The 19,035-nt window shown below is 40.6% G+C and overlaps 1 protein-coding gene and 1 long non-coding RNA gene across 10 annotated transcripts in view; one reads left to right on the top strand and one right to left on the bottom strand.

Moving 5' to 3' along the window:
* Positions 1–19,035, bottom strand: part of NBEA (neurobeachin) — a 901,556-nt gene that overhangs the window by 407,538 nt on the left and 474,983 nt on the right. For 4 of the 9 annotated variants that reach the window (XM_077484128.1, XM_077484132.1, XM_077484129.1 and 1 more), the window contains 3 exons: positions 12,700–12,851; positions 2,218–2,344; positions 1,332–1,487 (listed from right to left, as the gene is read on the bottom strand). In XM_077484128.1, the coding sequence (XP_077340254.1) occupies positions 1,332–1,487; positions 2,218–2,344; positions 12,700–12,851 (435 nt within the window). The remainder of the gene's footprint in view (positions 1–1,331; positions 1,488–2,217; positions 2,345–12,699; positions 12,852–19,035) is intronic. The other 5 variants (XM_077484134.1, XM_077484137.1, XM_077484136.1 and 2 more) reach the window with 3 other exon arrangements.
* Positions 1–19,035, top strand: part of LOC143983955 (uncharacterized) — a 102,366-nt gene that overhangs the window by 36,380 nt on the left and 46,951 nt on the right. The window contains exon 2 of the long non-coding RNA XR_013274694.1: positions 2,234–2,370. This is a non-coding gene — a long non-coding RNA (uncharacterized LOC143983955). The remainder of the gene's footprint in view (positions 1–2,233; positions 2,371–19,035) is intronic.

Raw genomic sequence — 19,035 nt, 5'->3', positions numbered from 1 at the left:
AAATAAAAAATCTTGCAACAGCCACCATTTTGTTCTCCACTGCCTCTGCTCTTAGAATATAATGTTTGAGGCTTCTAAGTAATTTACTACAAAAAAAAAAAAAAAAAAATGCTGATTTTAACATGTATGTGAAAAATGTCAAAACGGCCCCTGGTGACTCAAATGGTCAATATAAAGTAAAGTTTAAAAAAAAAAAAAAAAAAAAAACGGAACAAAAAGGCTGCCAAAAATAAAGGCACGGGTTCTGACAGAATAATGCGCATATATTATTTTGAAGATTAAACAGGTGATTTTTTTTTTTGTGATTAGCAGTCTGGAGGCTCATAAAACTGGTCATGTACATAATTAATTATTCAATGTCTACACATGTCGTTGTGTTACTGAAATAGAAGGAACAAACAGGCAAATTTCATTTTAATTATAATACAAGCTGTTATCAGCAGTCAACAATAACATAGGCGAACATATGTTTCTATGTAACAGAAACAAAACATAGGAATTTAAAAAAAAAAAACCCAGACCTTCATTTTTCAAAGGGCCCCATAATAAATTGGAAACTAGGAAGTATTCACCCTATATTTCTGGCCAAATCAAATCACATTCCAAGAATCTACATGCAAAAATCAGACAGGTCCTTACACCTCCAAATGTGGCTAAAGACTTCAGATGATGGCCAGACATGATTTATGAATAACAATGAATGCTCAGGTCACTCGTGCATGTTTATGCGATGAAGAAGGAAAGAGGGAGTATTAAATGTAAAGTCTAAATGTGGATGTTTATTACACCATTTGCTTCTAGATTCTGGGTGATAAGAAATAAATAATAAAAGTATAGTGCCCGACTTGACCCGCAAAACATACAATACCAGCTTCTCGTATCAGGCTGACAACTATGTTGCCAGTTAATTTAGAATGCCAGCCTGTACTATCTGTAAAAGTAAAATGCAGACCCCTGGCAAGGAAAACCATTATTAAATCTTCTGGTGTCAAAATACCAACTAAGACCTTAGGAAAATCCCAACAGTTGTCACGTGAACAAATGTCCTTATTGGAAGATTTGCCTCTACAACGGGAACAGAGGTGAACTTAAAAATTTGGATTTACCCTTATTTTCATTCCCGATGACATTAGCGATCAGGACAATTAGACAGGGACACAGACAGTAATAGAAAAACGGACAGTAGTTCTAATCCCAAAAAAACAAATAAGAATGGTTTCCTTTAATTATCCTTAAAGTGTTACTAAACCCAGGACCCTGCATTTACTATATCTGGTCTCCCACAGTACATGGAAATGCAATTAGTTTAGAAAATATAAACTGCTAGATACCTTTTCTCATCAGTAGTTACAGCAGTCTTGTGACTTCTATCAGTGTCCAGCCAAAGCTTGTAGGAGGAGTTTTCTGACTGTCCTATGAGACTGCAAGACCCCTGACCCTCTGTCTGGACAGTGCTGATTGGCCCTGTGCTGATCACATGCACCTTCCTAAGAAAAATAAAAAAAAAACCTCTCTAGCAATATACACCAAACTGAGCATGTGCAGCCTGACTCTATAGACACTGTGTTATCAGTAAATTATTAGGAGACAGTGGAAAAAAGGGGAGGATCAGAGAACACAGGATTTTATACAATGCAGGTGATTAACACCTTAGGTTCCACAGTGAGAACAACAAGCATGCTTTACTGCATATACAGACTGATTTTACTGTTGTGGGTTTAGTAACACTTTAAAAGGGTTAATTCATCTTTTCAGAAAAAAAATGAAAACGTGAACATCCCACACTCTTCCCCCATCCCTGCTTTACTTTTCCTTGTGAGTGATGAGCTGTCAGTGCCCACGCAGTCGATGTAGCAGCCTGGGGATTCACAACCCCCCTCCTTTTATTCACCTACTTTCTGTAGGGCTTTCGAGATGGACCAGAGCAATTCTGATTGGTCAGCGTTGGCTTGTGAGCACTCTGACCAATCAGATATGTTCTGATGCATCCTGGAATCCCTAGAGAAAGAATAGCAGGGAATTTCACACCCCCAGACTGCTACACTGGCTTCATGGGCACTGACAGCTCATTACCCCAAGAAGGGGGTACAGGGGGAACCGGGGAGAGTGGGGAGGGTGTTAGTTTACCTTTCCATTTTTTTTTTTTACGTCTTTCCTTCCCTCCAACGTTAAAAGTAAGTCTGTCTGTATTTATTAGGTTTATTTAACTTTACTTACCTCATATTTTCTGCAGAGTCCTCAGGCATGGGAGCCACTGTCTGCACCGCTGGGAGATTTTTGCTGGTAGCACCATTTACAAAACTAGAGGATGAGGAGGAGGAGGAAGAAGCAGAGTCCACAGCACCTGTCCCAACGACAAAATCTCAGCAAGTAAGACACTTATATCATCAATCTATAAATAATGATGCAAATAAAGGTCCAAACCAAGCCTAGCATGTAACAGAGGTGAAAAAACTCTATAAAGGAAGCTGCCTAAAATAAAAATGTTACTTTGACATAGAAACTATAAGACATATTTTAGTTGAAAGTAACTTACTAGGCTCGAAATATACAACCGCTCTTCCGGTTATTATTATTTTTTTTTTTAAAGATGCATGACCATGAGCACGTCAGGTATCCTAATACCTGACACACATGTCAGTGACAGTAAAGTAAGAATAAGGATAAAAACCTTAGAAGTTTTACCCTAAAAAAGAAAATGGAAGCCTAGATTTTGGCACAATGACCCTTTTCACAAGGGGCTCAGCAGGTGATCTGTCTGCCGATTCCCACTGAGCAGGCAGATGTCCGCTCCGCTTATGCAGAATGGACATGGACACAGACCGCTTTCCGGTATGGGCGGCCAGATGAAACCAGGCTGCTTGTCCATTTACACCCGACCCAATTTGCTGGATGGAAGGGGAACATCTGTCGGTTTTTAGCAGATTAGATTTGATTGCCAGTGGGTGTAATCGGAGACGTGTCCGTTAACACGCGCTGCTCCATAGAGGAGAATGGCGGTTCGAATTGGACAGGCAGGAGGACCCGAACAGAACATCTGTGTGAAAGGGACCCAAGATAGGCTCAACTTAAATACTGTAGCTGCTGACTTTTAATTTACAGACACTTACCTGTCCAGGAATCCAGCGATGTCCTCACTCAGGCTGGTTTTTCACTGGTCTTTGAGTCACATTGCACTTTGTGAATGGACCTGCAGCCTGCCAGAATTAGGACGTGTCCCAGGAGGATGGGGGGGGGGTTGAAGCGGAAGAGGGTGCCTGTTAATACTAGGTACCCGCTTCCCCCAAAAAACCTCCAATAGTGGGAGGGGAGGAGGAGATAAAGTGGAACTTCCCTTTTCAGGCAAAGTTCCACTATAGGGAACAATTCTAAAATTCTTAGCACAAAATGCTTTCTCCATTTGCTCTTAACCATGTTGTCCCTTGGAAAGGATGTTGGCTTTCATTTGAAAAATGAAAGCCAACAAAATCCATGCTAAAGTAGATCTGTCCATATTTTCAGCTGCCTGTGTGCTCATACCTCAATCCAAAAACAGAAAGACAGCTGAGTTATGCAAAATCAGAAGTCAACTTGCACCTCTTTCAAATGATGACATTGGAGGCTGGGAAACGAATATAGCTAAAGCGTATATAAAGCCAACATATTAAATTATTATATATTTTTTTTTAATAGTGTAGAAAAGGTTTAAAATTGTCTATCAGGTTTTTCTGTTGTATGTATTCCCACTTAGGAGATCCACCCTCTGAATTTTGGTGACAGAGGTCACCAAGACATATAGAAAGTCAAACTAAACTTGACAAACTGCGAGCAGGCGGGTTTTTTATTGGAGAAGAGACATGCTAGGTCTCTTCTGCTATAACAAACACATATCTGCCAGCTTGGAGACGTATTGAATGCACAGCTAAGCATGCATTCCCAGCATACTCTGGTTGTGCCAAAATGATGCACACCAGTGCACATGATGATGTCATTCCCCAACTGGCCAATCAAGGTACCAAAAAACCCTAAAAAAACAACCACCTAGAAGTAGCCACATCACTGGAATGAGGAGCCATTTCTGTTCTGTGAGTTTAGTTCTATTTTGGGAATTACCACTTGAACAGGAATAGAAGGAAAATGTTTCAATGTCAACACATTCCTTGACCAGGAGAGGATTTAATGATTTCCTTTACTCCCTGCTGTGTCGCCAACACAAAAAGTGAAGCAAAATCTCCCCAATGGAAGAGCAAAACAAAAAACACCTGACAGGAACTTTACCTATTTCCCATTTAATCTAAAAGTTTAGGCTTTGAATATATTTTATGTAGAATGCTCAAGTAAAAAAAAAAAAAAAAATCACATCTCAGGGAACCCTGACTAAGGCCCCTTTCACACTTATGCGACTTGTCCTACGACGGGACTGCAAAGTCGCATGGCAAATCGTACCCCATGAGTACTCTTTATATCTGTGCCACTTCAAGTCGCACCAAAGTTAAAGTAGTCTCTGTACTACTTTGGTCCGACTTTGATGCGAGTTACACAGGCATTCCCTGAAATTGCAGCAAATTTGAGTGTCTTTGATAGTGTAAAAGGGGACTAAAACTAATTTTTTGGAGATCAATGGGAAGAATGCCCTTTACATTGGTGGACAGTGGGAAGAATTCCCCCTTAACAACATTGATCAGAGTGTCCCCCCTAAGGGCTCTTTTATACTTGCTTCAAAACCTAGTTTCAGACACGCTTTGTTAACGGCAGTTAAAACCCCTTTCACTAAATAAAATGGTTAGCTTACAGCCCTGTTTACCACTTGCTTTGCTTTGGCTTTTTTCAAAAATGACACCCCATGTCGCTTTAGTGGTGCTTCAAAGCATCTTCAAAGCCTCCACAGAAGTCTATGGTAAAGCTCGCTTGAAGCACATACAGCTTATGAGAGGCTTTAAATCAGCTTTAGCTTTGCTTTGTTTTAGAGAAATTACAGGTCTGAGATATCAGCACACGCACACACAGGGCATTTGTCAAGCTTCATTAAAGCTTCAAAAAAGCACCACTGAAGCATCATTGAAGTGTAATCCCACTGGCTCTGCCACACGGCATTGGCCAAAAACATTGTAAGCACCATCTGATGGGATGTCAATCAGCCACATCTCAAGGAATTCCTAGCAAACTCTGGAGGAACCCTAGTGTTCCACAGAACCCTGGCTGAGAATGTTTTTTTTGTCTGTGTCTCCACTTGGAAAATTCACCACCTCTATATGTCCTTGTGGCCATAGTCACCAAAACCCAAAATTTAAGAATGGTCACCTGAACAGGAATAGAATAGAAAGCATGCACCTGTTCCTACGACAGGTGTCGAACAGATTTGTTCCTTTGCTGTCCCCTCAACTCCCTATTGTGCCTCCAAGACAGGAAATTAATCAAAATGACCCCAAAAGGACGCAAAAAAATAAAAATAAAAGTTTGGCTTTAGGTATTCTTTTCCTAGAGTGCTCAAATAAAAACAACAATCATCCTGATTAAGGATTTATTTTCTGCGTCTATCTAACCGATGACACAACCTAGCATTACCACTGATAAGTTATTCAAAATACAGTGGAGGCAGGAGAACTCATGGTGTATGCAGTGAAAAGAATCAGAATGACAACTATTGTATTCTACAGTTTGGTAAAATTGCTATTGTAAAAAGAAGAAAAAAAAAAAACTGTATAATTGTTATGAGCAGCCCATTGTTGGCAAGAACTGAACTACTCAAACTCAGCAAGAGCTCTATTCATATTCTAAGTTTCTGTATTTTTTGGAAAGCTAGAGTTAGAAATCTCATATACTTAATATAATCGAGTGCGCATTCAGAGCAAAAGTCAAACTGTAAAACCAGCAATTTAGTCGATATCCTGGTTATCTATACTACAATCCTGAAGCTGCATAAATATTAATTAACAGGCAGGAGGTTTAATTTCAAGATCTAATGTGGTAAACACAATAGCACGATTTAAATGTGCAGTATATTCATGTTTCAATCCCATAAAGTGGATTAATTATTTACACAGTGATGAGTGGCGGTTTTAGTTTAAAACGTGATAATACTCCACACAAATGGCAATTATAAATGTTCTTCTACTGGCCACAGAGGTTCTAGTACTGGACTGTTAAATGGTGGGGATGTGGCTTAACCACTTCAGCCCGGGACCATTTTGCTGACCAAAGACCAGACCACTTTTTGCGATTCGGCACTGCGCCGCTTTAACTGACAATTGCGCAGTCGTGCGATGGGGCTCCCAAACACAATTGACGTCCTTTTTTTCCCACAAATAGAGCTTTCTTTTGGTGGTATTTGATCACCTCTGCGGTTTTTATTTTTTGCGCTATAAACAAAAATAGAGCGACAATTTTGAAAAAAAAAACGCATTATTTTTTACTTTTTGTTATAATAAATATCCCCCAAAAATATATAAAAAAAAACATTTTTTCCCTCAGTTTAGGCCAATACGTATTCTTCTACATATTTTTGGTTTAAAAAAATCGCAATAAGCGATTATTGATTGGTTTGCGCAAAAGTTATAGCATTTACAAAATAGGTGATAGTTTTATGACATTTTTATTAATATTTTTTTTTTACTAGTAATGGTGGCGATCAGCGATTTTTATTGTGACTGCGACATTATGGCGGACACATCGGACATTTTTGGGACCATTGTCAGTTATACAGCAATCACTGCTATACAAATGCACTGATTCCTGTGTAAATGACACTGGCAGTGAAGGGGTTAACCAGTGTGTGGCAGTGTAGGGGTTAAGTGTTCCTAGGGGTGTGTTACTAACTGTTGGGGGCTGGGCTTTCATTTAGTGAACACTGATCTATGCTCCAATCACATGGAACAGAGATCAGCGTCACTTGTTGCTAGGCAGAACGGGGAGATGCGGTTTACAACGCCTGGTGAGATGATCGCGGATATGCCCGCGGTGATCGAGTCCGCGGGACCCGCGACTGGATTCACGGGGGTCCCAACCAGCACGCGAGCGTGCCACCGGCGGCGTGCTCGCGATGGCAGGGCGGCATTAAAGATTGGACGTACCTGTACGCCAATATGCCTGTCCATGCCATTCTGCCGACGTACATTGGCGTGCGCTGGTCGGGAACTGGTTAAGCCCCGTATACACGACCGGAAATCCCACCAGTAAAAGTCAAATGTGATCTTTTGGTTGGAAATTCCGACCGTGTGTATGCTCCATCAGACTTTTGCTGGCGGAATTTCCGCCAGCAAAAGATTGAGAGCAGGTTCTCTATTTTTCCAATGGAAAAAGTTCCGATTGGAAATTCTGATCGTCTGTAGCAATTTCCGACTAGCAAAATTACTACGCATGCTCGGAAACAATTTGACGCATGCTCGGAAGCATTGAACTTAATTTTCTCGGCTCGTCGTAGTGTTATACATCACCATGTTCTTGATGGTCTTAAGTTTAGAGAACTTTTGTGTGACAGTGTATATGCAAGCCAAGCTTGAGCGGAATTCCGTCGGAAAAACGCTGATTGTGTGTATGTGGCATTAGGCGTGTATTTATAGCAGTATGTCCTCTAAAACTGCATGTAAATTTATTCTGTGTGAACGGGGCAAAATTTAACGTTCTCAGGATTTAGTCTTTGCAGATCATCATGTGTGAATGGGGAAAACACATTATGGCCACTAGATGGAGCTGAGGAGCATACTTATTTCCTATGATAGGAAGCACCATCTGGCTGCCATACTGTGTTATTTTCCCCATTCACACATTCAGGCTGAGTTCGCACTGAGGAACGAAGTGGCTCACAGCAAGGGGTCTGGTATGTCTCCATTCACTGGTTCAGGTCTGATTTCAGTACAAATTTTTGTCTGAATTCGAACCTGAAATGAACCAGAAAAACGCCCAGGACTCCGGAGCCAGTACAGAGCTGCTCCAGGTATGTCGCTCACAATCTCCTGAGATGTGAATTGGATGCAGAAAAAACCCACATCCAATTCACACTGGTGTGAACCCAGCCTTAATCTGCAGAGAATATAGCTTGAGAAAATGGGATTTTGAACTATTCATAACAAATGTATATGCAGTTTTGATGAAAAACAGCTATGCATTTTGTTTTTTAAATACACCCTTAAGTATTCACTTGGAGAGAAGTTAAAGAACACCACTTTTGTTGGGTGATCTATGTACATTACAGGGATTTTAACAAACTTTGTTGCAGATTCCTACCTTTTGTTACACTAAAGAAATAGCGGTTTGTCTGTGTCCATGTGGAAAGTGAATCTAATGGGAGTGGTTTCATAATCACTTACGGGGCTCTAATAAAGTAAATTGCTGGCTCTGCATCATTTAAGACATGGTTTTCTATTGGGAGTACGTCACCAAAAAATTAAATTTCTTTGCAGAGGATGCCAGAAATCTGACTAGCATCTTAGTGCAGACTTCTGAGAAAATCAGTGAGCCAATCACACAAGCAGAAGATATACTGATGATAGGGGCGCTAGAGCAAATATAAATATCAAAAAAAAAAGTGAAAATTTGATAATCAAATGGTATCTAAAATAATACACACCATATTACAAAACTGCAATAAACAAAAAATTACAACCAAAATATAGTGAAAAACAATAATAAATAAAGTCCCAGTTGGGTGATGACACCAAAAGGAAACAAAAAGACTTAAATAAATATAACTCCAAAGTCCAAAAACAGTGATTTTTTTCAGTGAAAAACTCCTTCTGAATCCATAAATCAAAAGACTGCTGGAATCTTCTATAACGTAATGAAACGTCCCTTCACCAAAAACTTATGGACATAGAAACAACACCCCACTTGTGAAGATAAAGATGTCTTCTTACCAGATGCTGTTGACTACTTTAATTAAAAAGATAGTCAAATAGGCTTATGCAGGTTGATTCCCTGCTCACATGGAATAAGGTGGACCTCGTATGGACAGAAGCTTCTCCTCATAGACTCAGATAGGTCATAAAAAAAGCCTATCTGGGTCTATGAGGAGAAGCTTCTGTCCATACGAGGTCCACCTTATTCCATGTGAGCAGGGAATCAACCTGCATAAGCCTATTTGACTATCTTTTTAATTAAAGTAGTCAACAGCATCTGGTAAGAAGACATCTTTATCTTCACAAGTGGGGTGTTGTTTCTATGTCCATAAGTTTTTGGTGAAGGGACGTTTCATTACGTTATAGAAGATTCCAGCAGTCTTTTGATTTATGGATTCAGAAGGAGTTTTTCACTGAAAAAATCACTGTTTTTGGACTTTGGAGTTATATTTATTTAAGTCTTTTTGTTTCCTTTTGGTGTCATCACCCAACTGGGACTTTATTTATTATTGTTTTTCACTATATTTTGGTTGTAATTTTTTTGTTTATTGCAGTTTTGTAATATGGTGTGTATTATTTTAGATACCATTTGATTATCAAATTTTCACATTTTTTTTTTTGATATTTATATTTGCTCTAGCGCCCCTATCATCAGTATATCTTCAGCATGACAAGTTTTTTTCTTGTTCTTTTAGGGAGCAGCTATTAGTTGTTTGATTCAACATATTTGATTCACTGACTATTGGTCAATTTGATATCTTTTTTATTATTTTTTGTGGCGCGGAGTTTATTAGTTGCTGTGTATCAACTTTTTTTCACAATCACACAAGCAGGAAATTATGTTTCTGGGGGGCGTTCGGTACACAATCTTTGTACACAACACCTCCAGGTAGCCATATTGCATTGCATTTTACTGAAAATTACAGAGCTGAAGATTAAAAAAGAAAAGGTAATTTTTTAATAACATTTAACTACAATATGACTTGAGACACAATTATATATGTTATACATATTTTTTCCCCTACAAAAGTGGGGTTACTCTTTAAGGGTCTGTACACAGTTGGGTCTGAGAATTGTTCTATAATAAAAAGGTGCAGCCCCCTTAAAGATGTAGACCTCTCAATTCGGCACACTGTTTCATCTGAGTTTGACATGCCTAGAATAATTTCCGGTCACAGTACAAAGAAAAGTTTCATATATAATAATACAGTAATTACAGTAGAATCATACAAGGCACCACAGAAAAGCATAGGAGATCTGATGTAAGGAGTGTGTGAATCACAGGGTAGCACAGAAAACAGCAGGACAATGTATGATAACACAAGGCAGAATAGCATGGCAAAACGAATGAGAACACACAGGACTTTAGTTAAAGCTGAACTCTGGAAAAAGCAAATACTGTCTAAATAGAAGAAGCATGTGTATTATTACTAGAATCTTTGTGTGCTTTGTGTCTTACTTCTAGATCTGTGCAGTAATCCAGTGTGAAACTTTACTTCTGTATGAGAGTTTCCGGTAATAAAGACCGGTCGCTGCTCCTCTTTCTCCCATGTGCAGGGTGACTGTGCAGGATGGAGCAGGCATTGAGACCAACGCCGAATGGAGCCATAGGAGGGAGCGCCGTCCACTTCTTTCAGTGGGACTGATTCACTAAAACTGGAGAGTGCTAAATCTAGTGCAGCTGTGCATGGTAGCCGATCAGCTTCTAACTATAGCTTGTTTAACCGCTTCAGCCCCGGAAGATTTTACCCCCTTCCTGACCAGAGCACTTTTTGCAATTCGGCACTGTGTCACTTTAACTGACAATTGCGCAGTCGTGCGACATTGCACCCAAATAATTGACGTCCTTTTTTCCTCATAAATAGAGCTTTCTTTTGGTGGTATTTGATCACCCTTGTGTTTTTTTATTTTTTGTGCTATAAGCAAAAAAGCGACAATTTTGAAAAAAACTTTTTGCTATAATAAATATCCCCCAAAAATATATAAAAAAAAAACGTTTTTTTTCCTCAGTTTAGGCCGATATGTATCCTTCTACATATTTTTAGTAAAAAAAAAAAAAAAAAAATCGCAATAAGCGTATATTGATTGGTTTGCGCAAAAGTTATAGCATCTATAAAATAGGGGATAGTTTTATGACATTTTTATTATTATTATTTTATTATTATTTTATTTACTAGTAATGGTGGCGATTTGCAATTTTTATCAGGACAGCGACATTATGCAGCCACATTGGACAATTTTGACACATTTTTGGGACCATTGGCATTAATACAGTGATCAATGCTATAGAAAATGCATTGATGACTGTAAAAATGTCACTGGCAGGGAAGGGGTTAACACTAGGGGGCGATCAAGGGGTTAATGTGTTCCCTAGTTTGTGTTCTAACTGAAGGGGGAAGGGAACTGTGCAGAGGAGATGACAGATCGTGGTTCTTACTCTATATGAACAGATGATCTGTCTGTTCTCCCCTCAGAGAACTGGAAGCTGTGTGTTTACATACACAGATACCGGTTCTGTGTGACCGCCAGGGACTCGCATCAGCTTGGGGGTGCGCTCGCACCCCCTAGTGGCCACAGGGCGAAGCGACGTTATATAACGTTTTTTCGCCCAGCCGTGCCATTCTGCCGCAGTACAACTGCGGCGGCTGGTTGGCAAGTGGTTAACTAGGCTTTGATAATAAAACCTCAAAGCTGATTGGTTTCTATGCAGAGCTGCACCAGATTTTGCACTCCAGTTTTAATAAATCAACCTCCGTGTGTACTCTCCCATCGCTTACAGTGAGCTCTATGACAGTAGAGAATACACACCTCACGTACCACTAGAGGGCGCTGGTCCCAATACCTGATCCAGCCCTACAATAACTATTAGGCCTCGTGCACACTGGATGTATTAAAGCTGCTGTTTTTGGCTTCAGACTTTTTTCTGTAGTCAATAAACTCCCGAGCATGTTACCCTATGTGTCCGTGCACACATAGGCTGTTATCAGCATTTTTTGATAGGAGCATTTTCTAGCTGGAAAAAATCCCCAAAACTAGTGGGTTTTGAGAGGAGTTTTTTTAGCTGTAAAAATGCTCTAACTCTGAAAAAAATCGGAAAACAGCTTAAAAAATGCAGCTATTCTGTGTTTATCAGCATTTTTGAGTCATAAGCTTTTATAGGGGTAGAGTTTTGCTTAAAAAAAAAAAAAAAAGTAAAAAAAAAAAACACAACTACAAAAAAAGCTGAAAAACTCGCTCTACAGCTACAGCTTTCTACATCGAATGTTACTGGCTTTTTTAGACCATCCACTGTGCATAAGGCCTTAAGAAGACATCTTTTTAATGGGGTTTTGACCTACATTGGTTGGACGGTAGGTTTAAACCTACTCTATGCTGCTATACTCATATGGGACAACCTATTGTGCTTTTTGGTACAGGGGAACTTACACTTTAAAGGTTTTGTGGAATTTGCTATACCTGTGATCCTGGTTTCTACACTACTGTTCAGACTAGACCGTGCTGTTTAAAGCAAGTGGGAAAAAAATACTATAAAATAGTCATTACCTGAAAATTATGTTTTTATCGCACTTCAGCAATCAACCCAGGTGTGGGCTCCATTGGCTTTTATGCCAGGGATAATTTTCATCAGAACTTACATCTATGAGGTCATTATTTCTTGAAATATTTAATTCCAAATGAGTATTGCGTTTCTTCCTTTCAAAAACAGTTCAAGTGAAAGCTTTTTATTTTTTTAACAAAAAAATCCTCATCTTTGTGCTAACTACTTTACCATATTGCTGCCAACATAGACAAACATGGAATCTGTACAACAAAGTCTTAGCGTACATGAGACGTACATTGCTGGAAACACTTTCTGGATGGAAGATGAAATGAAGGGAACAAATACCTGTAGTATTGATCATACTTTTGGGAGTTGCTCCAGTAGCAGCGAATATATTTGGCGTTGTGCTGGGGGTTAAGCTACCACCGCTGGCAGCACCAACTGTGTTCACAGCTAAACTGCCAGGCGGAGGTTTCTTCACAGGTACCACGACACTTCTGTAGGGAACACATAGGAGGAAAGAAATAGGAATGAACAATGTATAAATGCTTTTAAATATTATTCTGGCTTTAATGGTTACAGTTTCATTAAAATCCAATTTAATAAGTAGTTAACTCATTCCCTTCGACTATGTGGCACCATGGAAATCTCCCCATCTGGCCAGGAAGGTAGAAGTGATTAGAGATTTTACTGCAGCCTACTGTTGAACCTTGGTACTGCACTGCAATAATAAACTGCAATGACTCTTTTTGACATGTAATTCAGTGATTGGGCTTCAAGTGAAAATGTGATTTATTTATGTCTGGCAAATCCACAGATTTACTTTAATGCAAACCTCTACAGACACAAGTACTTTGCTTCATCTAAGAAGAGACATAAGCACAAGGGCATGTCCTAAGTTATGTCCCTGATGCAAATTTTTTTTATTTTATTTTTTTATTTTAACTGCGCTTAGGCTTTAATTACACAAGGGATACTTTATACAAAAGCTTAGGTTATCAACTGGGAAAAAACAAAAAAACAAAAAACAATCAAAAATATCAATTACACTACACCCAAAAAAAAAAAAAAAAAAATTCATTATTGAAAATATAATCATCATTCTGCTGACAAGACAGCCATATGATTAAAAATATTTAGTAAAATGTCTAAAACACCAGCTACATTGTTCAGTACCTCCGGGGGCCCTTAATACTCGAGAATAAATTGCATCAACAGGTAATAGTTTCAAGCCTGGTCTCAGCCGTATCAAGTAATCCCCTCTAGGGACCAGCATGACAAAGATGATGAAGCAAATAATACACAAATGTCAATATGAGATGATCTATTGGACAAGTGAGCCTAAAATATGCACAGTGCTATATATTTTACCATTATTATTCCAATGCTATTATAATAGCTCCTCACTATATGACACTCTATTGGAATAATTGCACACCTCTTGAACTGTGACATGTCAAATAATTGCATGACCTGCATTTACCTAGGCCAGGGATATGCAATTAGTGGACCTCCAGTTGCTGCAAAACTACAAGTCCCATCATGCCTCTGGGTGTCATGCTTGTGACTGTCAGGGTCTTGCTATGCCTCATGGGAATTGTAGTTCTGCAACATCTGGAGGTCCGCCAATTGCATATCCCTGACCTAAGCTATAGTGATCGTCAGAACCTGCATTGTGACTGCACTTTGATCACCTCTATGGTGACTTTATATTTCAGCCATATCACTGCCCTCTGCAGGATTGGACAGAACAATTTTGTGGATTCAAGATGTTTGATATGGTTATGTCCTCTGCTGCTCATACTTGTATTACAATACTGCAATGATTTAGTATGCAGGTTTGTATTTATTCCCAAGTGACAAGAACCATTACATCTGCTGGAAGCAGTCACACTTTTGTGAATGTCTCTGGTCATTGCAGGTCTTTTCTTTTCTTTTGAATACCTGTATGGGCATCTTTGTGGGCGTTTGGGGCTTGGACATTTTTTTTTTTTTTTATCCAAAAGCTAGGTACTATGGGAAAAAATTGATATGTGCGGTTTTCTGCACTTTTAAGATTCTCCTATTAAAATCTATTAGTGCTAAAAAAAAGCTGACAGCTTGTTGTTTATTTGTTGTTATTTGTTCTTGTTGTCTGTTCACTTACACACGGAGCGTGGCACACCCCTGCTCTCTCCTCATTGGCTCACTGGCTGTGATTAACAGTAGCGAGAGCCAATAGTTCCCATTGCTGTGTCAGCCAATGAAGAGGGAGAGACCCAGGAGAGCCAAGGCTCTTGTGCACAGTGGTGGGGGAAGATCAGGCTCTGGTATTAGGGGGGTGGCTGCACACAGAAGTTTCTTTTTACTTTCAAGCATTCAATGCACGAAGGTAAAAAACCTTGAACCTTTACAACCATTTGTCAGAGTTCCATTTTCCTATCATTTGCATTATTATCTCTGTCATGTAATTCCGAAGAAGATTACTGGCATATATACAATTTATCCTAGTGTTTTTTTTGGGGATGTTGGGGGTAGCAAACATAGCTGTTTATTTTGGACATTTTCCTAAATGTTTTTAATCATATGGTGGTCTTGTGGCCAGAATAATAATTATATTTTTCAATAAACATTTTTGTATGGTGTAATTGATTTGTATTGCTTAATACTCTAAGCTATTAGTCTAAAGCAGTGGTCTACAAACTGTGACCCTTTGCTTGTCTTAAACGGCCCTTGAGGCACTATTCCGATCACTGATAATAATGGGACATAATTCCTCCCACAGACATTGATGATGGGGCAGTATTCCTCTCACTGACCTCAATGATGGGGCACTATTCTTTCCACTGACAGGAATGATGGGGCACTATTCCCCCCACTAACACCAACGGTGGGGCAGTATTCCTCTCACTGACCTCAATGATGGGGCACTATTCTTTCCACTGACAGGAATGATGGGGCACTATTCCCCCCACTAACACCAACGATGGGGCAGTATTCCTCTCACTGACCTCAATGATGGGGCGCTATTCTTTCCACTGACAGGAATGATGGGGCACTATTCCTCCCACTAACACCAATGATGGGTCACTATTCTACCCACTGATACCAACAACGGGACACTATTTCGCCAATACCAAATATAGGGCATTGTTCACTCCCAGCGAAGCCACTACGTCTTCTACTCCCACTGGCCACAGTTTGAACCCTATAAATTCTACAGGATGGTAAACTGGCCTTTTGTTTCAAAAGATTGGAGACTCCTGGTCTAAAGTATCCCTTATATATTTTTGGGAAGTCAGTATTCCAGGTTGTTTTTGCTGGGATATCTGGACATCCCATTAACCACGCTGTTCATTTACATTTATTCATTGTTTTATTTAGTGGATCGCCATTAACTGTTTGTGGATGAGATGTTTAGAGTAGAGCTAGTAAAAATCATTCTTCTGACAGAAACCAGTATGTAGGCTGCCATTGTTGACCTGCAAATGCTAGTTGCCTGGCTTGGACTTCGGTCCTGAGTTACTGACAGATATTCAGCAAGTTAAAGTGGAAGAAAAGTCTAAAGCCTGTTACACATGGGCCGAATATTTGGCTAGTTCAACAGAAACTGACCAAAATTCAGACAGGGTATACATCAGCCTGTCTGACAGAAGCCGGCCCAATGGCCAGCTTCTGTCGAACTGGCATGCTGGAAAACCAGCATCTGCTCTGCATTGTCATGTCAATGGCTGTGAGTGCTGACCGGTTCGGTCTTGAGGGGGCATTCCCCCTGTCAAAACACAATAGCTCAGCGGGGAGATCAAAGTACTAACATTGGATAGTTAGTATGCTGTTCCAGAGTGCTTTCGTTTTTTTCATTCAGCCCGCTGGGTTGAACGGAATAAACCTAATAGTATGTACCAGGCATAAGTCTAACTATTCCTAAAAATGTTTCCTCCCCTTGATCGGATCACCTGTGGGAAAAGGCCCTAAATCTAGCTTTTGTTCTGCCTTAATGATTTAAAGTAATGAATTAAAATTAGACAGGCAGGCAACTAACATTTTCAGAAACTGATCAGCAATGGCAGTTCCCAAATTTCTCTTATGACAGGTTTCCTTTAGGTTCACCACATAATAGAAACAGTAGTCGAATGGTGCGACCCACTGCTAACAGTCCTCCAGGACCATAAAACAAGAACTGCCAGTATGTATGCCCGTCCTCATTCTGTCAGAGCCTGCTTGGACATGTAGTTCCTCAACCTTTTCCAATTACATTTAGTAAGAAAAACAGCACAAGTGAAAATATCAGAAAAAATGTTTCAGCTGTGTATGATATTTAGCAAATCCCCCTGGAGCACTACTTGCAATTTTTACAAAATGATCCAGAACACACATGTAAGATAAAAGAAGTGATAATAGCACATATTGCAGCCTGTGAGATTATTCATTTATACGCCAAAGTCTCAAAGCTATAAGAGACATTTCATTCAGAAATGTCATTGTAGACTAACAAGTTGCCTGACAGGCCCTGGTATGACAGAACTTGGACGTTGTGCTTTATTATGTAATTATAGGTACTCCTGAACAGATGAGACAGCAGGAAGGGTGTATTAGAAATTAATTGAAAACTGCAGTCATCCAATCGTATTTTCGAAGGAAAGGGTGTCTTGAAAGCAGCTCAGGCCTCGGACTTTGAAGGATAATTTTTGATGTTGTCACTCTCAATCGACTGAATGGCTGACAGACAATCAAACCCGTCTGGCGAGCTGGCAGCTCATTTTGCTGGCAGGTGGCAAACAATTAGACACACCAATTTGTGCCTCCTGATGACATTAAAGCATGAAACTAAGTTGTATGGAGGGGCCTGGCGATTTGTGTGAAAGCATTTCAAAAATAATACGCTTTGCCGTGGCAACTCATTTCAGACTGCCACCTCCCATTATGGCTTTGAGCGGTGAAGACGACAGGCTTCAGTTACGTGTGGAGCAAGGCCGCTTCTGTTCAATCCCTCATCGGTGCCCCCTGAGACCTCAATCCCCTCCTTTCATCAATATCACCTCATCATTTACATTTGGGAGTACCTGGAGCTGCTGCATACATTACAAACACTGAAGTGCCTTTTGTTGAAACCTATTAGCTGGCTCTGTATCCCTGTGTTGCTGCTTTGCAGATGAGCTTTGATTGTGAACAATAATGAGCCTAACAAGAGATTGATGCTTTGTTTACAGTCTTCGCTCGCCATTCCCCGCTATTCATAGATGTACTATGCTACACGCGGGCTGATAAATGATGAAATGGTTCACTTTATAATGTCCCAATTCTATACAAGATGCAAATACAGAGTTGTACTGTGCCAGTTATTGACAGAAGGAAAAATACAGCAGAACCATTACTTTTATGGTCTAAGCATGACAAAACCTCCAGCTTTTAAGACAGCTTGTGTCTTTTTTTTGTTTGTGTACATGGTGGACTATAATTATTATTATACACGATTTTACATTTTACGTAGCACTTTGCAATGTAGAAGGGGGACAGCACAATTACAGCACAGCTCATATACAGACTATATACACATACAGTATGTTCATATACCGTATCTATCGGTGTACAGCACGCATAGGTGTATAACACGCACATTCATTTTAAGAGGGAAGTTTCAGGAAAAAAATACAATTTTAGATAAGGAACTTTGAAGCAAAATATGGGTCAGTGACCATCTGCAGCCTCACCATTGCCATCAATGCAGCCTCATCAGTCCACATCAATGCAGCAGCCTCGCCATTGCCATCAATGCAGCAGCCTCGCCATTGCCATCAATGCAGCAGCCTCGCCATTGCCATCAATGCAGCAGCCTCGCCATTGCCATCAATGCAGCAGCCTCGCCATTGCCATCAATGCAGCAGCCTCGCCATTGCCATCAATGCAGCAGCCTCGCCATTGCCATCAATGCAGCAGCCTCGCCATTGCCATCAATGCAGCAGCCTCGCCATTGCCATCAATGCAGCAGCCTCGTCATTGACATCAATGCAGCAGCCTCGCCATTGACATCAATGCAGCAGCCTCGCCATTGACAGCAATGCAGCAGTCTCGCCATTGACATCAATGCAGCAGCCTCGCCATTGCCATCAATGCAGCAGCCTCGCCATTGCCATCAATGCAGCAGCCTCGCCATTGCCATCAATGCAGCAGCCTCGCCATTGACATCAATGCAGCAGCCTCGCCATTGACATCAATGCAGCAGCCTCGCCATTGACAGCAATGCAGCAGCCTCGCCATTGACATCAATGCAGCAGCCTCGCCATTGCCAGCAATGCAGCAGCCTCGCCATTGCCAGCAATGCAGCAGCCTCGCCATTGCCAGCAATGCAGCAGCCTCCCCATTGCCAGCAATGCAGCAGCCTCGCCGTTGCCAGCAATGCAGCAGCCTTGCCGTTGCCATCAATGCAGCAGCCTCGCCATTGCCATCAATGCAGCAGCCTCGCCATTCCCATCAATACACCATCTTTACCATTGCCATCAGTGCAGCCTGATTGATGCCCATCTGCAGCCTAGAGGGGACAGGGAGGGGGGCGGGACGAGCGCCGACAGAGTACATACAGTGAGAATCTCCTATGATAGACAGAACAGTGGTCCAATGGCGGCCCAGTAGATGGGCGCCAAGTAAGCAGAAGATTCTCACTTTATGTAATCTGACGGCGCCCATTCCGCCCCCCTCCCTGTC

Source organism: Lithobates pipiens, unplaced genomic scaffold (genome assembly GCF_037356315.1).
Source record: "Lithobates pipiens isolate NorthernLeopardFrog02 unplaced genomic scaffold, aLitPip1_a1.2 Scaffold_16, whole genome shotgun sequence".
NCBI lineage: Eukaryota > Metazoa > Chordata > Amphibia > Anura > Ranidae > Lithobates > Lithobates pipiens.
This window is presented reverse-complemented; position numbering and strand designations above follow the sequence as displayed.